This window comes from Acinonyx jubatus, chromosome D3 (genome assembly GCF_027475565.1).
Source record: "Acinonyx jubatus isolate Ajub_Pintada_27869175 chromosome D3, VMU_Ajub_asm_v1.0, whole genome shotgun sequence".
NCBI lineage: Eukaryota > Metazoa > Chordata > Mammalia > Carnivora > Felidae > Acinonyx > Acinonyx jubatus.
The window spans coordinates 6,486,278-6,508,973 of NC_069392.1; the positions used below are offsets into that span (position 1 = coordinate 6,486,278).

A 22,696-nucleotide genomic window follows, 5' to 3' on the forward strand; every position below is an offset into this window, starting at 1 on the left:
GTTCTTCCTCAAACCCTCCTCGCAGCGGGGCAGACAAGAATTTGAGGTTAGAAGGAGATGAACACACATGCAGAGTTTAAGAGAACAGGAGGAGTGCCAAGGTAGCTTCAAAACAGAAGTACCAGAGTACTTACCCCTGTTGGTGAATTTGAAAATAGGCTTTTATTCTGAACATGGCACAAATGAGGTGAGTTGCCTGTAGGTAGAGAGTTGTTCAGGATAGTTTAGCCTTTGTGTCTTTTAAAAATTAGGAAGTTCTTATTAGCTCTTTTATTGGATGTTATATTAAAATTGCTTCCTCTTTTGTGAAAGCATTACCTATCTAGATTTCGTATGCATGAATATATATGTTCAGAATGAAACATACTAGAACTGCATTTTATTTGAGTACTTGGTTTTATTTTATTTTTAAAATTTATACCATGTGTTTTGATCTGCAGTCAAATTTATAATTTTTCTTTTTTCCTTGGCTATATAAAAGCCATTTGTTGTCTTTTCCTTCAGTTGTAGTATGTGAAATGCTTCTGTGTAGAGTTTAATGTATTTGTCTTTCAGTTTACTTTCCAATTTTGTTCGGCTTTTTTAAGCTTACTGGTGGCATTTTACTGTGAAAACAGGTGTATGGACCAGCAGTTTCTAGAAGGGTCTGTTAAATAAGTAATTTGTAGTTGAGCTATATTTAAAATCTATCGTGTACTTAATTTATCTTATTGCTTTTGAATTAGAACAATTTCAAAACTTGAAGCTCAGGTCAAGCAAGTAGAGCATGAAAATATGTTAAGTCTTCGTCATAATTCTAGAACTCCTGTGAGACCCTCACGTGCCAAGTAAGTGATTTTGTTTAATCTCAGTAAAGCTAGAAATAGGTGCACCCTTTTAGTGAACTGAGAAACTCATCTGTCTAAATCATGAGAAAGTCAGGGTTAAGTGTCATTATAGAACTTAGATGTGTAAAAACATCTAATTATGGGGCGCCTGGCTGGCTCAGTCATGAGTTAGAGCCCTATGTTGGGTGTAGAGGTTACTTAAAAAACAAAACCCAAACCATCTAATTATTAGATATTATAAAAGGTCTTATGCAGAGGCATTTGCCAAAAGAAGGGAATAGAATCTGATGGGGTGTAAAGAGACCTAGAATGTTTTTTATTCATTGATTTTGCCCAGCTGTGTGACCTTAGGCAAATCACTTAATTTGAGGTTTTTTTGGAGCTCAATTTTATTATCTGTAAAAACCAGGACATTGGGCTAGAGCACCTCAAAAGGTCTTTTAGCCCTAAAATTCCAGAAATTGTATCCCTATATTAATGGACATATCTACAAAGATAGTGGATTTTATTAGGTTGTAAGGATTTTTCTTTTTAGTTTTTTTAGTTATTCAGAATTAGCTTTGTTGTAATCTCAGAGCATTATCTTGATGATACTTTTATAGAGCTATTTTTTTCTTTTTCCTTTTTATTTTTTTTTAATGTTTATTTTTGAGAGAGAGAGAGAGAGAGAGAGAGAGAGAGAGAGAGAGAGAAGGCGAGTGAGCAGGGGAGGGGCAGAGACATAGAGGGAGACACAGAATTCGAAGCAGGCTCCAAGCTCTGAGCTGTCAACACAGAGCCTGACACGGGGCTCGAACTCACAAACTGCAAGATCTTGACCTGAGTCAAAGTCAGACACTTAACCAATTGAGCCACCCAGGTGCCCCTAGAGCTGTTTTTTTTCGTATTAGAATTGGTTTTTATTATGATTTTATAAAGAATATTAAATGAGTAGATCATAAGGTCATAAATTGATGTGTATCGGAAAGATTGTTAAATTGTAAACTTTAACCTAGGTTGTAATTGTCAAATGAGAAACTTTCTTTAGATCTTTTTATTTATTTATTATTAAAAAAGATTTTTTTAATTGTTTATTTATTTTGAGAGAGAGAGAGACAGAGCCTGAGGGGCGGGGAGGGGCAGAGAGAGAGGGAGACACAGAATCTGAAGTAGGCCACAGACACAGAATCTGAAGTAGGCCACAGGCTCTGAGGGGTCAGCACAGAGCCCGATGTGGGGCTCGAGCCCACAAACCATGAGATCATGTCCTAATCCGAGGTCGGATGCTTAACTGACTGAGCCACCCAGGTGCCCCTAGATCTTTTTTTTTTAATGTTTATTATTTTTGAGACAAAGACAGAGAGACAGAGAGCAAGCAGGGAAGGGGCAGAGAGAGAGAGGGAGACACAGAATCTGAAGCAGGCTCTAGGCTCTGAGCTGTCAGCACAGAGCTTGACCCAGGGCTCGAACTCACAAACTGCGAGATCATTACCTGAGCCGAAGTTGGACGCTCAACCAACTGAGCCACCAGGCACCCCTCTAGATCTTTGTTAATTAATCTTAAGTTAGAACATAGTGAATTATTTAAAGAAAAAAAAAATTGTAAGTAACTGAAATTGAACGTTTGTGGGAGAACAAGAGTGGGGTGGGATTGGGGTCAGGAAAGGCCTTTCTGTGGAGGTGACTTGTAAGCAGGGAGGTGTAAGCCCTGTGCTGAGTGGTTGGGGTGGGGACGTGAGGGCAGGGGATGTTCCAGGCAGAGAAATTAGCCTCATTATGTCCTGAGGTAGGAAAGAGCTTACATGTTTAAAGAACCTGGAGGAAGCCTCTGTGGCCCAAATATTGCCAGCAAGAGGTCAAGTAGGTCCAGATGAAATCGTAGACTATCATCCATCGCCTTCTAAGCCATACATGGTCGAGAGTTTGGCTTTTACTCTTAAGTGCGTTGGGAAGCCTCTGAAAGGTTGTATATGGTAAAATTAGGTCATCTGATTTCTATTTTTTTTTTTTTAATGTTCATTTATTTTTGAGACAGAGAGAGACAGAGCATGAACAGGGGAGGGGCAGAGAGAGAGAGGGAGACACAGAATCCGAAACAGGCTCCAGGCTCTGAGCAGTCAGCACAGAGCCTGACGCGGGGCTCAAACTCACGGACCGTGAGATCATGACCTGAGCCGAAGTCGGACGCTTAACCGACCGAGCCACCCAAGCGCCCCTGATTTCTATTTTTTTAATGCACCTGCCATGAGGAGAAGACGGAGAGGAAAAGAGTAGAAACAGACACACTAATTAGGCTATCATAGTGCTGGGAGAGGTGGTGTTCGCTGGGAGATGTCCGTAGAAATGGACAGAAGAGAAAGGTGGGAGGGTTCTGGAGGTGGAATCCACAGAACATAGCTAAGAATGAGGTAACAAGATAAGAAAGGGAAGTGTCCAATAATGTCTTGGTTTCTGTCTGGAGCGACTCAGGGTTCCGTATATTGAACTAGGGAAGGAATGGGAAGAGCAGGCCATGGGGTAAGGATCAGAATTTCTTTTTAAAAAAATTTTTTTTTTTTTTAACGTTTATTTATTTTTGAGACAGAGAGAGAGACAGAGCATGAACGGGGGAGGGTCAGAGAAAGAGGGAGACACAGAATCCGAAACAGGCTCCAGGCTCTGAGCCGTCAGCACAGAGCCCGACGCGGGGCTCAAACTCACAGACCGCGAGATTGTGACCTGAGCTGAAGTCGGACGCTTAGCTGACTGAGCCACTCAGGCGCCCCAAGGATCAGAATTTCTATTCCAAATAGTTTAGTTTGAGATTCCTACAGATTCCAAATGGGAATCCAGCAGGTGATTATACATTTGCATTTGGAGCTCAGAAATAAGGTCTCAGGCTGGAGTTACAAATTGTAGAATTATCATTCTGTAGTGCTTGACCACGGGATAGGTGGTGTAGGACGCAGCTCTGAAGAGCCCTGAGGTCCCGATGTTGGGGTGGGAGTTGGCACAAGAAGCTGAGAAAGAGCTGCCAGCACGCTGGGAGGAACCCCCAAGTGGCCAGTGTTGTGGCTGCAGCTGAGAGAGCGAGTGAGGGGGACTGGGGATCCCTGGGTGCGCCAGCCAGGGGTTGGTGGCCTGGAGAGCAGTTTGCACAGAGGGACAGATGTGAACGTTGGTTGAGAATGTTGTGTAGAATAAGTGAAGGCGACCTGTGTGTCTAACAACTGGAATAGTAATATATTGTGATATATTTGTGCATGGTGCTGTATGTGTGAGAGTGCACTTGCTAGATCAGGAATTGGCAAGCACAGCCCCCAGCCCAAATCCAGCCTGCTGCCCGTTTTTGGAAAGCCCATGAGCAAAGAAAGGTGTTTTGTTTTTAAATGGGAAAAAAAGCATAATATTTCATACATGTAAAAATTACATGAAATTGAAATTTCAGTGTCCATAAATAACATTTATTCATTTACCTATTGTCTGTGGCTGCTTTGCATTACAATGGCTAAGTTGAGTAGTTGCAACAGAAACCTCTTCCATCTGGCCCATAAAACCTATTTATTAAAACAAAATAGGGGTGCCTGGGCGGCTCAGTCGGTTAGGTGTCCGACTTCTGCTCAGGTCGTGATCTTGTGGTTCGTAGGTTCGAGCCCCGTGTAGGGCGCTGTGCTGACAGCTCAGAGCCTAGAGCCTGCTTCTAATTCTGTGTATCCTTCTGTCTGTGCCCCTCCCCAGCTCACACTTTGTCTCTTTCTCTCAAAAACTAAACATTAAGAAAAATAATAAAAAACAAATAACACAAAAAACTTATTTATTATTTGACTACAGGAAAAATTTGCCAACCACTGAAGTTGATCATTAATATGATTTAATCTTAGGAACATAATTTGGAACAACGAAAACCAGTTGCAGAAGAAGTAGGATACTATTTATATTGACTTCAGCATGTAGAACAGTTGTACATATTCTTACAGGTTCATACAGAAGTAGTAAAAGTATAATGTAATTACACATTACAAATTTAGTGTAAGTGGTTGCTTTGGGGAGGAATGATATTGGAGAGGTATACAGGGGACTTGAGTTGTATCTGTGGTATTTCTCTGTGTAAATTTTTTTGAAATGTTTATTTATTTTTGAGAGAGAGTGCGCATACGAGCGGGGGAGGGGCAGAGAGAGGGAGACACAGAATGTGAAGCAGGCTCCAGGCTCTGAGCTGTCAGCCCAAAGCCCGACGCGGGGCTTGAACCTGCAAACCGTGAGATCATGACCTGAGACGAAGTCGGACGCTCAACCAACTGAGCCACCCAGGCGCCCCTGTGGTGTTTCCCTGTTTAAAAATCTAACAGAAATATTGCAAATAATCAAGATTGTATAAGCAGACGGTTGGTGCATGAGTATGATCTGTGTGTCTATGCATGCTGAAGTGAACATGAACCAATAAAGGATTCGTATCCACAATATAAAGAACTATGAAAGAAAAAGTCTCCTCAACAGAAAAATGATAAAAGAACATGAACAAATGATTCGTAGAAAAAGACATATAAATGGCTGATAAAATGAAAAGATGTTCATTTTACTAGTAATCAAAAAATGTAAATTAAAACAAGCATGGGACACCACTCACACCGTCAGCCAGGCCACACTTTAACTCTAATCAATGCAAAGTTTGGCAAAGATGTGAAGAAAGAGGTACTCTCAAAGTAATGGTTGGACTGAAAATCATTAAGCTTGACTGGAGCGTGATTTGGCAATATCCACTAAGACTGAAAATATGTGCACCCCAAATCGCACACTTCTGGTTTTAGATATTTACCTTAGAGGAATTCCTACATGTGTTAATCGTAGCACTGTTGAAAGGTGATGTGTTCGGGGGCGCCTGGGTGGCTCAGTCGGTTAAGCATCCGACTTCGCTCAGGTCATGATCTTGCGGTTCGTGAGTTCAAGCCCCGCGTCGGGCTCTGTGCTGACGGCTCAGAGCCTGGAGCCTGTTTCGGATTCTGTGTCTCCCTCTCTCTCTGCCCCTCCCCCGTTCATGCTCTGTCTCTCTCTGTCTCAAAAATAAATAAACGTTAAAAAAAAAAAATTAAAAAAAAAGAAAGGTGATGTGTTGGAAACTCAACATCCACAACAGGACGAAGAATCAATAATGGGCAGTATAGTCATTCTGCAGGCAAATGATTAAAATGACACACCTGTCTGTGTTAACATGGGGTATCTGAAACATGTTGAGTAGAAGCAGCAGCATTAGAAGGATGTGTACATTAAGTGGACATTATTAAAAAAAATACAAACAACCACATATATAGAATTTTGTCTTTCCATTGAAAACACGTATGGTAAGATGTTAACATTTGTTAAAACCAAGTACAGGTGCTCATAGTGGTCTTTGTCATTTTTTTTTTTTAATAAAAAATTTTTTTTAATGTTTATTTTTGAGAGACAGAGATGGAGCAGGAGTGGGGGAAGGGCAGAGAGTGAGGGAGACACAGAATCTGAAGCAGACTCCAAGCTCTGAGCTGTCTGCACAGAGCCTGACGCTGGGCTCAAACTCACAGACTGTGAGATCATGACCTGAGCTGAAGTTGGATGCTTAAGCAACTGAGCCACCCAAGTGCCCCATGTAATTTTCTAAAAATGTTTGGAATGTTTCTTAATTTAAAAATTGAGGACCAAAGCAAGGGAGTGACTGGGAGTTGAAATGAAAATAGAGGCAAGTCGTAAGAAATTTGTGAAAGGGAGCAGAAGGAGGAAGACGGCTCTCTTCTCTAGGTTTCTCTTCTTCGCCAAAGTGTGATGCGAGGTTATCACCTGACCATCAGGGTTGGGTAAGAGGTTTGAGGAGAGTGGAGAAGCTGAAAGGTAGTCCTGTTGGAGAATTGGAGCTCGTTGATTACAGAAAGGTATGTTGCCAGCCGGTGTCGGGTGTCTGTTGAGATGGTGATAGTGATTCTGTAATGATAGCCCAGTCTGCACGGATGGGTGGCTTTTTTCCAGCAAAGCCCAAGTGTAGGACTGTAGACGCTCAGAAGTGAGGCCACTGTGGTCCTCCAGGGTTAGGTCTCTGCTGCCAGTTGGGTGTGATGGGAGGTGAGTGGGGAAGGGGGCAAGGCAGTGAGTAACTGTTATCGGGGGTGTGCGTCCCAGAGTAGGTAGAGAGGAACTGGAGGGGTGATACATAGAAATGGTGAGGCCAAGGATCACAGGCCTTGGGGACACAGTGCCTTGGTGATACTTGAGTGTGTGAGCCAGAAGAATCTTTGAGTTGTGATTTCTTAAGTGGGGGGTGTTCGCTGTTGATGACAAAGTCCATTGAGTGTGTGCTGAGGGAGGTGAGTGAGCAGGAGCAGAGTCCAGTCACTAGGAGAGGTCCTGGACCACTCCTCTGCATGGACACTGACGTTGCCCAGAGCGGGGTCAGAAGCAGGTGTGGAGAAGATGAGACCAGTTCTGGAGTCTAGCGAAGGGCCAGGTAATGCATGATGTGTGAGCCTCAGCTGGGCAGGGTTTTCATAAGATGGGGCAGGTACTAGCCTAGAACTGCACTACTCAGTACATTACTGCCAGTCCCCACGTGTGGCTATGAAATTTAAATTAATTAAAATTACCTCACAGTTCGTGAGTTCGAGCCCCGCGTCGGGCTCTCTGCTCTTAGCTCGGAGCCTGGAGCCTGCTTCGGATTCTGTGTCTCCCCCTCTCTCTGCCCCTCCCCTGCTTGTACTCTGTCTCTCTCAAAAGTAAATATTAAAAAAAGTTTTAAAATTCATTAAAATTAAGTAGCATTTAAAAATTGGTTCTTCACCTCACTAGCCACAATTCAAGTGTTCGATAGCAGTATGTGACTAGTGGCTACTGCATGGGACTGTGGGATGGAGGATGTTTCTATGCCGGTCTGGCAGGAACAAGAAGGGTAGTCTGGCTGGCGTGGCCGTGGCCTGAGCTACGGGGTGTGTACGAAGCATAGGAAGTGTGGTGGGAGGTCGGTTGGGGTGTTCAGAGCTGCGTAGAGAGGGGAGTACCTGAATCTTGCCTGAAATGCAGAAATACTCCAAAGTAACAGAAAACCTAAAATAACAGTTCAGTTGGATCTGAAAACGATGAAACAGAGTTCACGCATCTAACGTAAGGTTGCTTTATGCGGTCTTTAAATTCCTGTACAAATGCGTAGATGACGTTTCAAAGCAGGTTGTTTTCTGTATGTGTTCAGTCTGAACTGAAGCACGAGCCTGTAACGCCTCAGATCATTTCTCATTGTCCTAGCACGCTGGCCACCTCCGACGTCAGCAGACGCAAGTGGCTGATACCAGGCGCGGAGTATTCCATCTTTACTGGCCAGCCTTTGGACACCCAGGATAATAGAGTGAATAACCAGCTGGTGGAAACCTGTGTTCCCGGGTAAGGTAGTTTTCTCAAGGGTCATATTTAGGAACTGTTACGGTTTCATAGAGATTTTAATTGCTTTTAAATGTTCAGGAAGATATAAAGAGCCTTCTCTTTGTGGCTTCAGTGCCTTAATTTTGAGGACCTGATTTTTAGTTTACTTTGAAAAACAAATGCTTTTAGGATTCTTGACCATCAAAGGCTGTGCAGAACATCCCCCACTCTGTGCTCCCGACACAGTGGTGCGCTGTGCATGGGCTCTCGGTTTGGGTAAGGTGTCGATCCTCTCAGGCTCTGAATAGCTCGAACAACCGTATTACTCCAGAGCACCATATAAATACGATATTCCTGCCTGTGCGAGGCTGGGAAAATGATTGGGAAGCACTGGACTATTACATGCAGGTTCGATCGTAATGTATTTATATTGTAAAGCATACATTTTCATTGTGGAGCGTAATTGTCAGCTCTCGTGTTATTCCCCTGACAACGCCACAAGCTCTGTCTTAGCTCAGGCTGCTGTATCCAATCACCGCAGACTCGGCAGCTTAAAACAAGAAACACTTAACTCTTGCGGTTCTGGAAGCTGAGAGTTCGACGTTGGGGTGCTGCCAGCGTAGTTGGGTTCTTGGTGAGGCTCCTCTTCCTAGTTACATGGTCTTTCTTTGGTGACTGTGTCCAGACAGAGAGATGTTGTATCGCTTCTTTTTATAAGGGCACGGATTCCATCAGGGGGGTCCCACTCTCATGATTTCGTCTAAAGCTGATCACCTCCCCAAGGCCTCACCTCCTCCCACCATCCACTGAGGATTGGGGCTTCAGCATACGAATTTTAGGGGGAGGGGACACAAATATTCAGTCCATAGCATTGCATGTCTTGTAATTATTATTTAAGGTACCATTCTCCTCCGGAAAAGGATTCTTCATTTGGAAGTTCACCAAGAAGCGTATTGATAAAGAAACAGAGAGAGATTTCAGATACACCAATCATGAAAGCTTTAAAAGAACTTGATGAAGGAAAAATATTGAAAAGTTGGGGCACACAGACAGAGAAAGAGGACACCTCAAATAGTAAGCATTTTTTCCTTGTTTGATATAGATAGGTAATAGATTATAGATACCTTCCCCTTCGCCCCCCAGTTACACCACCTTCTTTAAATCCCCTGGTTCATAACTTATCACAATCATGGCATAATAGGCACCTTTTATACAAAGCAGACTACGTGTTACGTTCTGATTAGTAAAGATTTATGCGGCATTCTTAAAGATATTTGAGAAATTTCTACATCGGTTTGTCTCACGTCAGAACGTTAAGACAGACCGTTGGTATTCATAAAGTGAGATGTAACGTTTTCTTCTCTCCCTTTCTTGGTTAATGAGCATCTCTCAGCAGGACGAGAAGTATGGGAGGCCTGTTTTTCTCGCAAGTGCAGGTCAACGGTACTTGCGTCTCCTCCTACTTACTCCAGTGCTCACTTGGTCGGGCCTGCTGATCACACGGTTAACATCTTCAGCATTGCATCTCCAAAGCACTATCTCCTAGTAAATAAATTAGTGACCTGGTTTCTAAAAATAATCTCTCTTGAAAAATCACCTTGAATGGCACTTGTAAACGGAGCCAGAATGAATTCGTTATAAACTCCCACATTTTTCTTCATCCAGCATTTTTTTTATCCTTATAACGTGCATTTGCAAATAATCATTCTAACCTAAATGATGACAGTTGCTTGCTTGGTGTAATCATCTGTTAAAGGGAGGTAACTGAAGCTAGGTTTGTTTTGTTTGTTTATTTTTTGACCTTTGTCTGTTACAGAATTAGTGAATCCTCGGCAAACCGAAACGTCTGTCAGTGCAAGTCGGTCCCCAGAGAAATGTGCCCAACAAAGACAGAAGAGGTTTAACTCTGCTTCGCAGAGATCCTCGTCTTTACCACCTTCGACTCGTAAATCAAGTACTCCAAGTAAGAATTAGATGTATATATCTCCTGGACTCCAGAGTGGCATCCAAGCCGTGCACACATGCCTGATGTTTTCTGTTTGCCTTCTGCTCTCCCTGGCACCTAGTAGAGTACTTTGAACGCAGGATCCCAAAATAGAATCTTGTTCAATAACAACATTGCCTGATTGCACAGATACTACAACTCGAGCTGAAGAAATCACAGTATATTAAAATATTTTGTGTGTCCAGCAAATTTTTTTTACAACTAATACCCACTTCACAGTTTTTCAGATCGTTGACAGTTGTCTAATGAAAACATTAGTTCAAACAAATTAAGCTAGCTTAAAAAAGATGCTTCTTTGCATCTATTTGCCTCAGGTTTCTTTAGCCAGTTATGGATGTGGTTTTAAAGGTTAAACATTGGATTTCTGTTTTCTCAATTTTCCATTTTGAGAACAGCTGAAGATATCTGTATATAACTGTGTAATAGGAATGTTCACTGGTGTACTGGTGTTTCCATCTTATTTCCAGTCGACTTCTAAAATCCTGAAAAACCAGTTTTGAGTCAGGGTGCTGAAACTACAGTCTGATGTACTAAAGTGTTGGCAGTGGTTCCCTCTAGATGATATAGGATTGTGAGTTATTTTTATTGTGTATGCTTTTATTTATCTTTTGGAAGGTTTTACAATGAAATTGTATTCCATTTAAAGTTAGAAAACGTCCTGAAAAAGAAAGCTTGTTTTGCCGATATATGTATTATATAGAAGAAAAAGAATATTTCCTCTTCATTTTCTTCTGCAGCAAAAAGAGAGATTATGTTAACACCAGTGACTGTGGCTTATAGTCCAAAGCGATCCCCTAAAGAAAATTTGTCCCCGGGATTCAGTCATCTACTTAGCAAAAATGAAAGCAGTCCAGCTCGGTAAGTTCTCTAAAATAGTAGATTAAAATATATATATTCTCGATTTTTTTTTTTTTTTTTTTACAAGTGTCAGCTTATGCCTATAGCTATCACTCACTTTTCATTCATCAGTGGGAACTCTGTGGTTTTAAATCACTTAAATGAATGTCATACTAAAAAAAGTACTACAAAACATGAAAACAGTTTTTAACCATATAAACTAGCTACTAGTAAATTTAAATACCGCCTCAGAATCCCTTCCAGCTTTTGGATATAGAATGATAATTCTTTGTTTTCCTGAAAAGGTTTATGATAGAGGGAAATTTTTGAGCCATTTGTACAAGAAGGTGGGCTGTCCTGGTAAGTTTCCCTGGGCGCCTGAAAAATTGTCTTCTGAAGTGTACTCGGCAGTGTGTGCGGCCGGGGGAAGCCTGACTCCTCAGATGTAAGAGCTGGTGACCTAGCTCTCTATCAGGCTCTTGGAGAAATTACTTAAGCACATTGAACCTCAGTTTCCTTTTCTGTAAAACGAGGATAATAATACCTGCTCCGTTTATTTTGTAAGGTTGTTATAAAGATCAAAGGAGATAACATATGGATAAATGCTTTACGTGTCTAATATATAATTTTGTGTTAGAAATACAAATTTCAGTTTTAGAAAATCATATGACCAGCTTTCTTTTTAAAAAATATGTGAGTTAACTGGATGCCAGTTCGTCTTTCTAGTGGAGATAGGGAAAATCAGTTAACATTTTTTTCTCACAAGTAACTTGCTTCATTCAATAGATTTGATATACTTTTGGATGATTTAGATACTGTTCCTGTGTCTGCGTTACAACGTACCAATCCAAGAAAACAACTCCAGTTTCTTCCTCTAGATGACTCGGAAGGTATCTTTTCCTAAAAAATTATTAGTTATGGTTTTAGTCCTTCATTTTGTGAATTTCTGGTATCTTTTCAAGGTTCTAAATGTTCTAATGTCCTGCACTTAAATAATTTTTCCACGCAAGGGCCTTTAAAAATAAGCATGCGTGATGTTCATATTGTGTGTCAATGTTGTGATCCTCATTTAAAAGTTGGGAAACTGAGGTACAGGGATTGTTAATGCTTCCTTACCAGGGCCATACTGTTCAGTTTTTCTGAATATTTATATTCTGTAATTTCTATGCAGCTTAGGTATTCGGTGATTTTTTTTTCCTTTTTTCTCATTTATCTTCTAAGTTTGGAATAAAGTTCTAAGATAATGCATGTGGGTCACTGGGGCAGGCCCATGAGACTCTCGCTCTTCACCGTTGGTGTGGCTGTGTATCCACTAAATGTGTAGTTAGTATTTAAGTTTTTTTTTGTTTGTTTTTTGTTTTGGCTTTAAGTTTAAAGTTCATTTAACTTTACAGAAAGTTTACCTACCTTGACTTAGGGAAGTTGTGCAGGGTGCCAAATCGAGGGTAAGACTTTTAGAATTCTTTGGAGAAAAAGCACTGAGTAAATATGATTGATTATTGTGTCTCTTTTCATGTTTTTTGGTTTGTGGCAGCCATTTTCAGAAAGTGAAGTTGGATGACATATATAGTTATGCAACGGATCTATTAAGAAAATTGATAAGAAATAAATTTCTTTTCTCTCTGACAGAAAAAAAATATTCAGAAACAGCCACCGACATCCATGTTAATCATAGCTCTTCTCCCGAACTGTTGCCAAACGGAGTGAAGAAAGCGTCTGTGAGATCAGCCTGGGAGAAGAATAAATCAGTTAGCTATGAACAGTGTAAGCCCACGTCAGTAGCACCACATGGTAATGATTTTGAGTATACAGCAAAAATTAGGACCCTAGCTGAAACGGAACGGTTTTTTGATGAACTTACAAAAGAAAAAGACCAGGTAAAAACAAACAAAACTTAAAAACAAAATCTTTCTCTGAACTCAAATGCTTATGTCCGAGGGATGGTCAGAAGGGAGTTACTTGAGTCAGACCATCCCAGGAAGTTACTGTGGCTGCACGCCAGCGCTGTGCTAGGAGTGCATTGGAGCTAAGCTGTCCTTGCGGATTAGGGCGGAGGGACTTACGTGAAGGCGAGACGGACGAGAAAATACTAGGCTGAAGTCTGTCTTGTCCATTCTGTTATAAACTCCCCAGCCATGAACTAGATAGAATTCTTCTGTTTTTACTTAATTTGTTTTTGTGTGTGTTAACAGATCGAGGCAGCGCTAAGTCGAATGCCTTCTACTGGAGGACGAATCACTTTGCAGACAAGATTAAATCAGGTGAAATATCTTCCTTAGCTTGAATTTGCTTTAGAAGCGTGATGCCGGTTAGCGCTCCATTTATCCAAGATGATGTTTTAGGCATCCGGAAGCAACGGGGAGGAAAAACTTTTAGCCTCTTAGAAAAGTGGTGATTATAGTGCATTTTAGAACTGCAGGCCAGCTTTCGGGAATAAAAAGTGATTTTACCTTTGTACTTCATGAAAAAGATGTTCATGCCTTCATGCCACTCTGCAGTTTGTCTTTTAAAAGATGGTGCATTAAGTTAATACTCTCACATTAAATGTCCCTTTTGGTGTTTGTTTCTTCCTCCCCAATCTAATTTATTTCTGAACCCCTTTCCGTTTAGTAAACACGTAAAAACCAGTTGCACTTTGCAGCTGGATGAGCGGTGGAGGTTAGAGAGATGTGATCCCACCATCGGGCAGGAGGGTGCAGGCGAAGCAACTCGTGTGCGTTTCTTTTCATTGCTTTTCAGAGAAAATTAAAATGCACGAAACCACGGGACATTTAAAATCGGCTCTGTTTGTAATGTTTTAACCATAACGATAGGGATAGGTCTCTTACATAGCTGCATGTTTTGGCTTTTCAGTGCTTTAACTTTAGGAGAAGTTCATTTTCAGGTTGATCTGTGATACCAGAAGGAACAAAACGCTAAGAAAACAACAGAGGTCTTTTTCTAGGACCTATTTCCCTAACTTCTCTTTAAGACTTTGAGTCTTTTTTATTATTTTTGTTGTTCTGAAAGTCTTTCTTTACTCAATAATTGATAAGACTCAACACAGGAAACCCTTCCTCCTCTTTGGGAAGGAAGAAGGAAAACTTACAGGTACTCTGATGCTAAATTTATCTAAAACATTTGTTTAACATATTTTTATGTAATGAACATAAGCTCTTAAAATAACTTAAAAGGCAGTAGTTTCTGTTCATACATGTCAAAGCTGTTTCTGTCCAGTAAGGAGACCAGTGACAGCAAAAAGGGGCTGAGCATGCTTATATAGGATTCATAAGTGGAAAAGGTAAAATTGGGCAGAAAAAAGATGAAAAATATTCAGCCTGACCAATGAGTAAAAAACAGTACACATTTGAACAAAAGCATTATTTTTAAAAAGTGTTTTATTTACTTTTGAGAGAGATGGCGGGGGGTGAGGGGGAGGAGGGGCCGAAGGGGGTGGGACAGAGGATCTTACGTGGGCTCCGCATTGACATCAGCGAGCCTGAAGCAGCACTCAAACCCACAAACCATTAGATCATGACCTGAGCCGAGGTTGGACATTCAATCGACTGAGCCACCCAAGTGCCCCCAAAGCATTATTTTTTAAAAAAAACGATTACATTGACAGGTGTTTAAAGAAAAATGGGGGAAAAAATAAAGCCCAGTACCCAGGATGGGGAAAATCATATTCTCATACACGGCAGGTGGAAGTAGAAATTATCACAAACTTTCTGGAGTACAATTTTACCTAGGTCCAAAGCTTTAGAATTTTGGATTTCTTTGGACATAGCATTTTTATTTCTGGGAATACTTCCAGGTGTTTGTAAAGAAGGCAATACTTCCAGGTGTTTGTAAAGAAGTATTTTTTTAAGAGTATTTATTGCAGGAGTGCCTGGGTGGCTCAGTCGGTGGTGTCCGACTTTGGATCAGGTCATGATCTTGCAGTTTGTGAGTTCAACCCATGCATTGGGCTGTCTGCTGTCAGTAACACAGAACCTGTTTCGGATCCTCTGACTCCTTCTCTCTCTCTGCTTCCCCCCTAAAAAAACCCCTCCAAATATTTAAAAAAAAAAGAATATTTATTGCAGCATTATTTATGATATCCAAAATTAGAAGCAACCTGAATTTCTACTAAAAGATTCTTGGTTAAATCTAATGGAATATTGCACATTGATTTAAAAGGATATCATAGAAAGATATTTCATAACAAGTTCAATTGAAAAATGTGTTTTTTTTTAAACTGAGTTGAATCCTCAGCAGCTTTTTTTTTTTTTTTTAAGTTTATTTATTTTTGAGACAGAGACAGAGCATGAACGGGGGAGGGGCAGAGAGAGAGGGAGACACAGAATCGGAAGCAGGCTCCAGGCTCTGAGCCATCAGCCCAGAGCCCGACGTGGGGCTCGAACTCACGGACTGCAAGATCGTGACCTGAGCTGAAGTCGGACGCTTAACCGACTGAGCCACCCAGGCGCCCCGAAAAATGTTTTTAAGTAGAGAATTTGTTTTTGTTTTTCTTCTTAAAAATGATGTGCATATCTGCAGGGAAAAAAAAGGAAAGAGGAACAATGGTTATTTTTACTCATCTGTCTTCTAAATACTTTATCATGAATGTGTGATCTTTCAATAATTAAAGTTGTTAAAGAGGAATTTTTAAGTTTTATTACAGATACCATTGGAGTTAATACTGAATAAAGTATCTAAAATGATAAATATATATTCCAGGCACTATTTACTTAACACTGGTACTGCTTATTTAAAAATAGCAGTTGTGAGGCACCTGGGTGGCTCAGTTGGTTGAGCGTCCAACTTTTGATTTTGGCTCAGGTCATGATTCCAGGGTTGTGGGATCGAGCCTCATGTCAGGCTCTGCGCTAGGCATGGAGCCTGCCTCTCTCCTTCTGCTCTTCTCCCCCACTTGTGGTCATTCTCTCTCTCTCTCTCTCTCAAGAAAGAGAGAGAGAAGAGAAAAGAAAGAAGTTGTTACATTGCTTCGTTGTGAGAGCTCTTGCTTCTTGGGAAGCAAACTCCTCCATCATTTTCCTTCCTTTTTACCTTAGAAATTCTTGTCAGAAAACAGTTGTTCGATATATGTATACGTGAGATAAGGCACCAGTTCAACGTGTCCATTTCTTCTGGTGAAATGTATGAAGAACCTCCTCGGTTCCTCTTGTTCTGTTCGCAGCTCTGGAGTCAGGGAATTGCCTCTTTCCAGTGAGCCGCACTGCCCTTGCTGGGGTTTCCACGTACTCAAAGCGGCACATGTACTGAGGATATGTTAAGGTGCAGCAGTTGTTTTGAGTGGTTGAAACGTTGATTCATGTTGTTAGTTTAAAGAAATCAGATGATGTGCATAAAAAATATAATAATTCTGTAAATTTAATGTTTACACTAGTTCTTTTGTGAAAAGAAAGGTCAATTTGGTGGTAATTATAGAACCAGTGAACTTGATGTAGAATTCTAATTAAACGTTTCCTGTTATTTTCCCTTAGGAAGCCTTGGAAGATCGTTTGGAAAGGATTAATCGAGAACTGGGTTCAGTTCGAATGACATTAAAGAAATTTCATGTTTTGCGCACCTCTGCAAATCTCTGAGATTTGTAGCCATTAAATTTTGAGACATTTTTGTTTGCACTAATGTATAATTATGCACTCAGAAAAGGCGAACTATTTTGTACTGTTTATAAGCCTTCAAATAGTAGTTTTACAATCATGCTATTCTTTACACTTGCTATTTTATACTTCAAATGGCCACATATTTTCAAGATATTTTTGTTATGCTCAGGAATCTCTTGTATATTTTACTATTTAAAAAGTCTTATTTTTAAATAGTGTAAGTCTCCAGTTTATATCAATAGTAAGGAAATGTAAACAGTGGAGGCAGCTTGTTTCTAAACAAATAGTGTTATCCTTTTACAATGAACTTTGCACACTAATTTTATATACTTGTTCTACATTGTGAATATGATTCTTTTTTTTTTTTTAATAAATGCTTAAGAACAGCTTCCATAATGATAGACATGCTGAATGCAAAAAGCAAAAGAAAAATGCAGCATTCCCTGGATTTTAGTTGTGTTGAGATTAAAAAAAAAAAAAAATTGCTAATGCAATTCCTATTAGGAACATGTCTTAGAGTGAATGTTAGAATAGTAATAGTGGAAATACTGGAAATGATGGAATATCGGAAAGCTTTGAAAACTATGAACAACTCATTTTGTTTCCCTTGAACTTTATTATTTGTAAGGAAAGAAAAATGAGAGCTGTAATACTCTAATTCTTTAGTCATATATGTAGTGCTTTTCAGAAAACGTTAAACAACTGGAGAGCTGTAGCTTTCTGCCCATGATTCTGAATCTGTGACCCACTTGTGACAATAAATCGATGGATAAAACTTTGATGAAATACAGGCCGCCGCCCCACTGGATCGTCAGAGCGGCCGTGCTTCTCAGTGCACATGGCTTCAGTTGTCAGAGCCCTCACACAGACATTTTTAACCCGTCTCCCCCTCCCCCCCCCCCCCCCCCGCCCCGCCCGACTCCAGCCACAAATTACTCCCATAGTAGGTGCTGTAAGGGCGCCAGGTTTAGATCAGGGCAGCCCACCCTCCTAATTCATGGATGGGGAACGTGTGTAGCTGGAGCCTTGGACCTTTCTTCTGGCCTTGCTGGAGGACTCCAGCTCACCGCCTTGGCAGTCCCTCTTGGCTCTTGGCGGTGGCACGTGGGCAGGAGGCTGTGCTCTGATCGGCACTAGTGAGTGTGTGTTCTGACTGCTGGTCTGGTTTGGGTGGCCAGTCAGAATCCAGTGCCCACATATTGTGTATGTGTTGATAAATAGATTCATTCTAAACTGTCCAAATTGATTCCCATTAACAATGCTCAGGTTTTAAAGTTTGGTGTTCTTTTGAGTCTTTTCTTCTTATGTAACCTCTTAACAAAGCTTATAGATATTATAGTTATGAGCCAAGCCAACCATTACTCCACCAGGATCTACGTATGCCTTTGAGCTGGGTTCTCAAACTGTCTTTGAGCACCCTTCACCAAAGCTTACCTGGCTGAGCTCCAGGCCTGATGCCCCAGCCGAGCACCCTTCTCAGCTTGGAGGGCGTCTCCGCAGGGAGCGAGGGGGTCTCCGCAGGGAGGGGCCGGCTGATCGATGCCCCTCTTACTCCTATCCGTGAATCGAACCTTAGATCCCAGCTCCTGCCACCAGTTGAACACCTCGAACTAGTCACAATTATTCATCAACGGAATAAGTGCCTTTATTTGTGGTATTTTTTTTCTAGCCTTTTTTTTTTTTTTTTAAGTTTCCTAGTTGTAGTAAAGAAAAAGTTAATTTTAATCAAGCTCCAGTACAGCTGTGTCAAAATCCAGTTAAGGGATTGACTTTACTGATGGTATTCCCTTTGTGTTCTATACGTGATATTAAAAACTAACTTGAAAATTAGGATATTCATTGTTCCCTACTTTTATCATAAGTAAAGTCTACTACCTTTTTAAGAATAGGAAATTGCCATTTCAGAAGAGATTACGGTTTTATCTTGTGAAGGAGTTATCTTAGTCTCTGTTGGCTTATTCCAAGAAAGATATGAAATACCTTCAAAATCTCTTCTGTGCTCACTCTCAGAACCTGTACGCTTTTATTCTTGAAATGTATAATAGATTGGAAGTATCAGTCACTTATTTAAAAATTAAAAAAAATCTTTTTCTTCTTCATAGCTGTGAAGAGAACCAAGGAAAATCCTTTCAGCCATCTTTCCCTTTTTTTTACCCACAGGAACACTCAAAAACAATTGAACCCCAAAGATGGCAATCTTAGAAAGCAGCTGTTGTTCCTGGGAGGTGAGCCACTTTGTTCCTGCAGGGGCTAAGCTGCAGTGTAGTAAGAACCCGAGTGGGAGTGCCTTTTTAGACGCATACAGAGTTCTCTCTTTCACTTGGGTCTGCCCCCTACCTTTCCTTTCCAGAGCCCCGAGGCACATTAGGTATTCAGCTGACTCAACAGAGGTAGCTAACGTGGCTGTGGCCGTGCTGGGAGGGCACCGTGCTGGGACGGAAGGGACAGGAGAGCCAGGTAGACCTGGGTCACCACCAGGCTCAGGCCTGCCTGCCCAGCGGCAGCGGAAGATAAGATGAAGTGATAAGAAACTTCCTAACAATTTAAAGAAGATTAGGTAAAGTACCTGGTGCTTAGTCAGTTTTCAGTAAAAGTACATTTCAGATTCATTCCTAGTTTAAAAGGTCTTTCAATTTGAAGTAGTGATTTAGCACTTTTTAAATAGAAAAGTAGTTTGTGTCCCCAGCAGTTGACTTAAAAATTACCTTGGGTTGGTTGATATTTGTTAGGTGGTCTAAGGTGTTCTCTCCACCTTTTTGGGGGAAAAAAAAAAAAAAAACTTGGAATTTGATCTTCTGGTATAAGGTTCTTTTTTTTTGTTTGTTTTTAAGTGACAAAGCTGGTAACCTATTGAGTATAAGTTCAGAAGCATCTTAAATAGGTGACTTGGGGGTTATCTGATATAGGCGATTTTTCTTAAAAAAAAAAGTGTTGGCAATGTAACCAAAATAATTGCTCCTTGGAATGTTCTGTAATTAGACATGTAAATTAGGTGATGGCCTGTGAAGCATGAAGAAGTGCCTGCCACTAGAAGATCCACATGAAGGTTACGATTTTAGAGTTCGATAAACGACCGAAACATGTTCCCCTTTTTAACTCTAAAAAGCCAGGTGCTTTGCCGAATGCTATTTAAATTTGAATCCTGCACTTAACATCTGTAGTAAAATTAGACATTTTTGTCATTTTAATTTTTATCTCAAAAGCGGTTTTCACTAAATTTTAAAGTGCCACTTGTGCTGCGAGTCTTTAAGAAGCTTTAAAAACTAAGTGTGTACCTAGAGCCCTTTAAGAATCATACAGGTAAATCCTACTTACCAGCCATGAGTGAGCGTGTGTGGCCTATGGTCATGAGGTTTACAGGTCTGATTCAACCAGTTATATTGCACAAACTTTGCAGGAAATTATTGTTGCCAAGAGTTCTGTGGCAGTTTGATAATAAACTACACCAGTATTCTTAGGACCTGTGTTATGAAGCTTTCTCCTTCTTATGTGTGTTTTATTTCAATAGATGCCTCTCAAACAGGGGGAATCAAGCCATAAATTTGCATTTGCTGGACATGATACACCATGTCATTGCTGTGACTACAACCTTCAAAGATATTTATCCACAATTGCACTGTAACAGTGACCAATATAATGTGAAACACTTGCTTCCTCCAGTGCTGCTGATGGTTGGGCAAAGACAAGTGCTTCTTGCCGCTGGTTTTAAAGCCAGGCAAGTACTGGAGTGGTGGAATTGTACGCTCCGGGAGAGCCGGCGGCCATCCTGTCTTCATTCTTGCATATGGGCACTCAATAAATAGTTGTGGACATGAACTGTCTTGCGATGTTAGTGTGTTTACTTCTGCCGGGTAACCATGGGGTCTGCTTTTTGATGGTAGTAAGGCCTCTGAGTTTATGGGTTTGGCTGTAATCATGGCAAGGTCACAATGGTATGCAGGTGCTCAGTTCTGAGTGGCTGATGGGCAAAGGGCCTCACTGGAGATCTGCGTGTGCCCCTAAAATCTTCCTCAGCGGGTCTCAAAGGCACATCGTGGTGGAGGGAAGGTGAGAGTTTGGTGTTCGATGGGCCACCTTCTCTTGTCTCAGAGGGATTGTCATAAGGTCATAAAATGGGTATTTTAAGGAGAGTTCTGTAATGATGGCTTTCCTGGCCTAGTCCCCAATCCTGACAGTGACCAAGGGGATGAGCAGCCTTTGGTGGTTTTGCCCTTTGTCTCAACGGAGTCTTGGACTGCTTTAATTTTAGCACTTGCCCTTTCAGAGGAAAGCACTCCTTTCAACTGCAGAAGGTGATACACTTGGTGATAGGGAAGCAGGGTTTTAGGTGTGCCCATTTAATTCTATGACTTCAGATCTCGGCAAGCAAGTCCATTCTTGCTCAGTCTAAATACACACTTCACGATTTCTTTTAAATTGCACCCACTACCCTCTTGGTCTCTTCGTTTACGACTGGAGAGTCCAACCCGGAGGGAACATCAAGATGAAGCTATTTCTGACCCTCTTCCAGTTTCTTTTGAGGTCGGTGGGCTGGAGCTGCGGGCGTACCCTCTGGCTGTTACTACTCCCACCTTTTCTGACGACCAAGGGGCGTTTTCATCTTTTTAGCCCAGAGCGAAAGTATTCGGTGTCGTGGAAAAGAACTGGCTGCCTGTGCGCTGCAAACCGGGTCTCTAAACCGACAGGAGTACCCAGCATCTAGGTTTGGGCCTCAGTTAACTACCTCCGGTTTGGCCACAACATTCCAAGTGCTTCACGACGTCGCACGCGCTTTGTTCCCCTAGACTGTCCTCTTACTCCTCAAGAACTTGATTGTTTAAAAAAAAAAAAAAAGAAAAAGCTACTGAAGGGTGCCGATTGCCGCAAGCCCGCTCGTGCCCTTCCGCAAATGCACTTGGCTCCTCTAGCACAGTTACAAGTCTGACGGGCAAGGCCGACGGGGTTGCAGGAGCCACGAGGCCCCCCCCTCCCCCGACCCCCACGCCCCGGAGAGGGGAGGGGGGCGAGCCCAGGCCGCAGCGGGGAGACCGCGAGTCGGCCCCGAAGTTTGCCGGGTTTCTTCCGGCGGAGCCCAGCCCTCGGGGCGGGCGGGGGCGGCCCCTCGCCGGGACTCGCCGCCGCTCCCCGCGCGGCCTGACGGAGGCGCAGGCCCGCCGCCGAGTGGGGGAATGCGAGGCGGGCCCGGCGCGCACGGGCAGCAGCGGCCGCTGGGGCGCGCGGGGCACGGCGGCGCCGCGGCGTAGAGCTGTCCAGCCCCGTCCGCGGGCGCGCCCGGCCCCGCGCCCCGCCGGCCGCCGCCTCGTCGTCCGCCGCGACCCGCGGGGCCAGCACGTGCGCGCCCGCCCGCCCGCCTGCCGCCCGCGCCGACGGCCCGGGAGCATGCCCGCGGGGGCCCGGCCGCTCGCCCGGGGCCAGCTGGCGGCGGCGGCGGCGGCGGCGTGCGGAGCCGCGGGGCGCAGCCGGCCGGGCCGGGGCCGCGGGGCCCGCGCCTCCCCGGCGGCGTGAGGCGGGCGGCGGCGGCCCAGCGCGGGCCGAAGAGGACGGAGCCGCGGCCGCGCCGAGCGGGGTGAGTGTCGCCGCGGCCCGGCCGGAAGGCGGCGCGGCCCGGGGACCCTCCTCGGGCCGGCGGCGGGCCCCCGGAGAGCCGGGCGCGGGGCGGCGACCCCGGAGGCCCCGGCTGCCCGCTCGCCCGCCCGCCGGGGAGGGAAGGAAGGAAGGAGGGAGGGGAGGGAGGGGAGGGAGGGGGGGAAAAGTGGGAGACCCGGGCCCGGCCGCCCCGCGCGGGGAGGAGGGTGTGGCGCGCGCGGGGACCCCTGCCTCAGGAAGTCGCCCCGGAGCCCGCCCCCCGGGGACTCGCCGGCCCTCCGGAGTCGGGCCCCAAATGCTAATTGCCGAATTTCCGTCGGTTGCGGCCGGGGCGCGGAGGACTCCCCTCCCCCAGTGACAAGTGTCACCGCGGTCGGGGGGCAGGTGTGTGTGCAGCACCGGGCCTGTCCGGGCCGGCCCGCGCTCTTGAGGAAAGGGCCAGGAAGGGGCCGGGAGGAAGTGGTGGGCACAGCGCTCTGTCCAGCCTTGTGCGGTTTCCCGCCTCCAGCCGGACAGCCCTC

At 43.4% G+C, this 22,696-nt stretch overlaps 2 protein-coding genes across 20 annotated transcripts in view; both read left to right on the top strand.

Moving 5' to 3' along the window:
* Window positions 1–16,985, top strand: part of MPHOSPH9 (M-phase phosphoprotein 9) — a 56,397-nt gene extending 39,412 nt beyond the window's left edge. For 8 of the 10 annotated variants that reach the window (XM_027044330.2, XM_015063814.3, XM_027044331.2 and 5 more), the window contains 9 exons: window positions 726–827; window positions 8,046–8,180; window positions 9,058–9,233; window positions 9,976–10,122; window positions 10,902–11,022; window positions 11,788–11,891; window positions 12,631–12,878; window positions 13,194–13,262; window positions 16,467–16,985. In XM_027044330.2, coding sequence (XP_026900131.1) covers window positions 726–827; window positions 8,046–8,180; window positions 9,058–9,233; window positions 9,976–10,122; window positions 10,902–11,022; window positions 11,788–11,891; window positions 12,631–12,878; window positions 13,194–13,262; window positions 16,467–16,568 — 1,204 coding nt within the window. In that variant the 3' untranslated portion in view covers window positions 16,569–16,985. Of the gene's footprint in view, window positions 1–725; window positions 828–8,045; window positions 8,181–9,057; window positions 9,234–9,975; window positions 10,123–10,901; window positions 11,023–11,787; window positions 11,892–12,630; window positions 12,879–13,193; window positions 13,263–16,466 lie in introns of those variants that run through there. The other 2 variants (XM_053205469.1, XM_053205470.1) reach the window with 2 other exon arrangements.
* A 5,031-nt stretch (window positions 16,986–22,016) lies between these two features.
* PITPNM2 (phosphatidylinositol transfer protein membrane associated 2) overlaps window positions 22,017–22,696 on the top strand; it is a 143,403-nt gene continuing 142,723 nt past the window's right edge. For all 10 annotated transcript variants that reach the window (XM_053206133.1, XM_053206135.1, XM_053206138.1 and 7 more), the window contains exon 1: window positions 22,017–22,155. The gene's annotated coding sequence lies outside the window, so the exon portion shown is untranslated. The remainder of the gene's footprint in view (window positions 22,156–22,696) is intronic.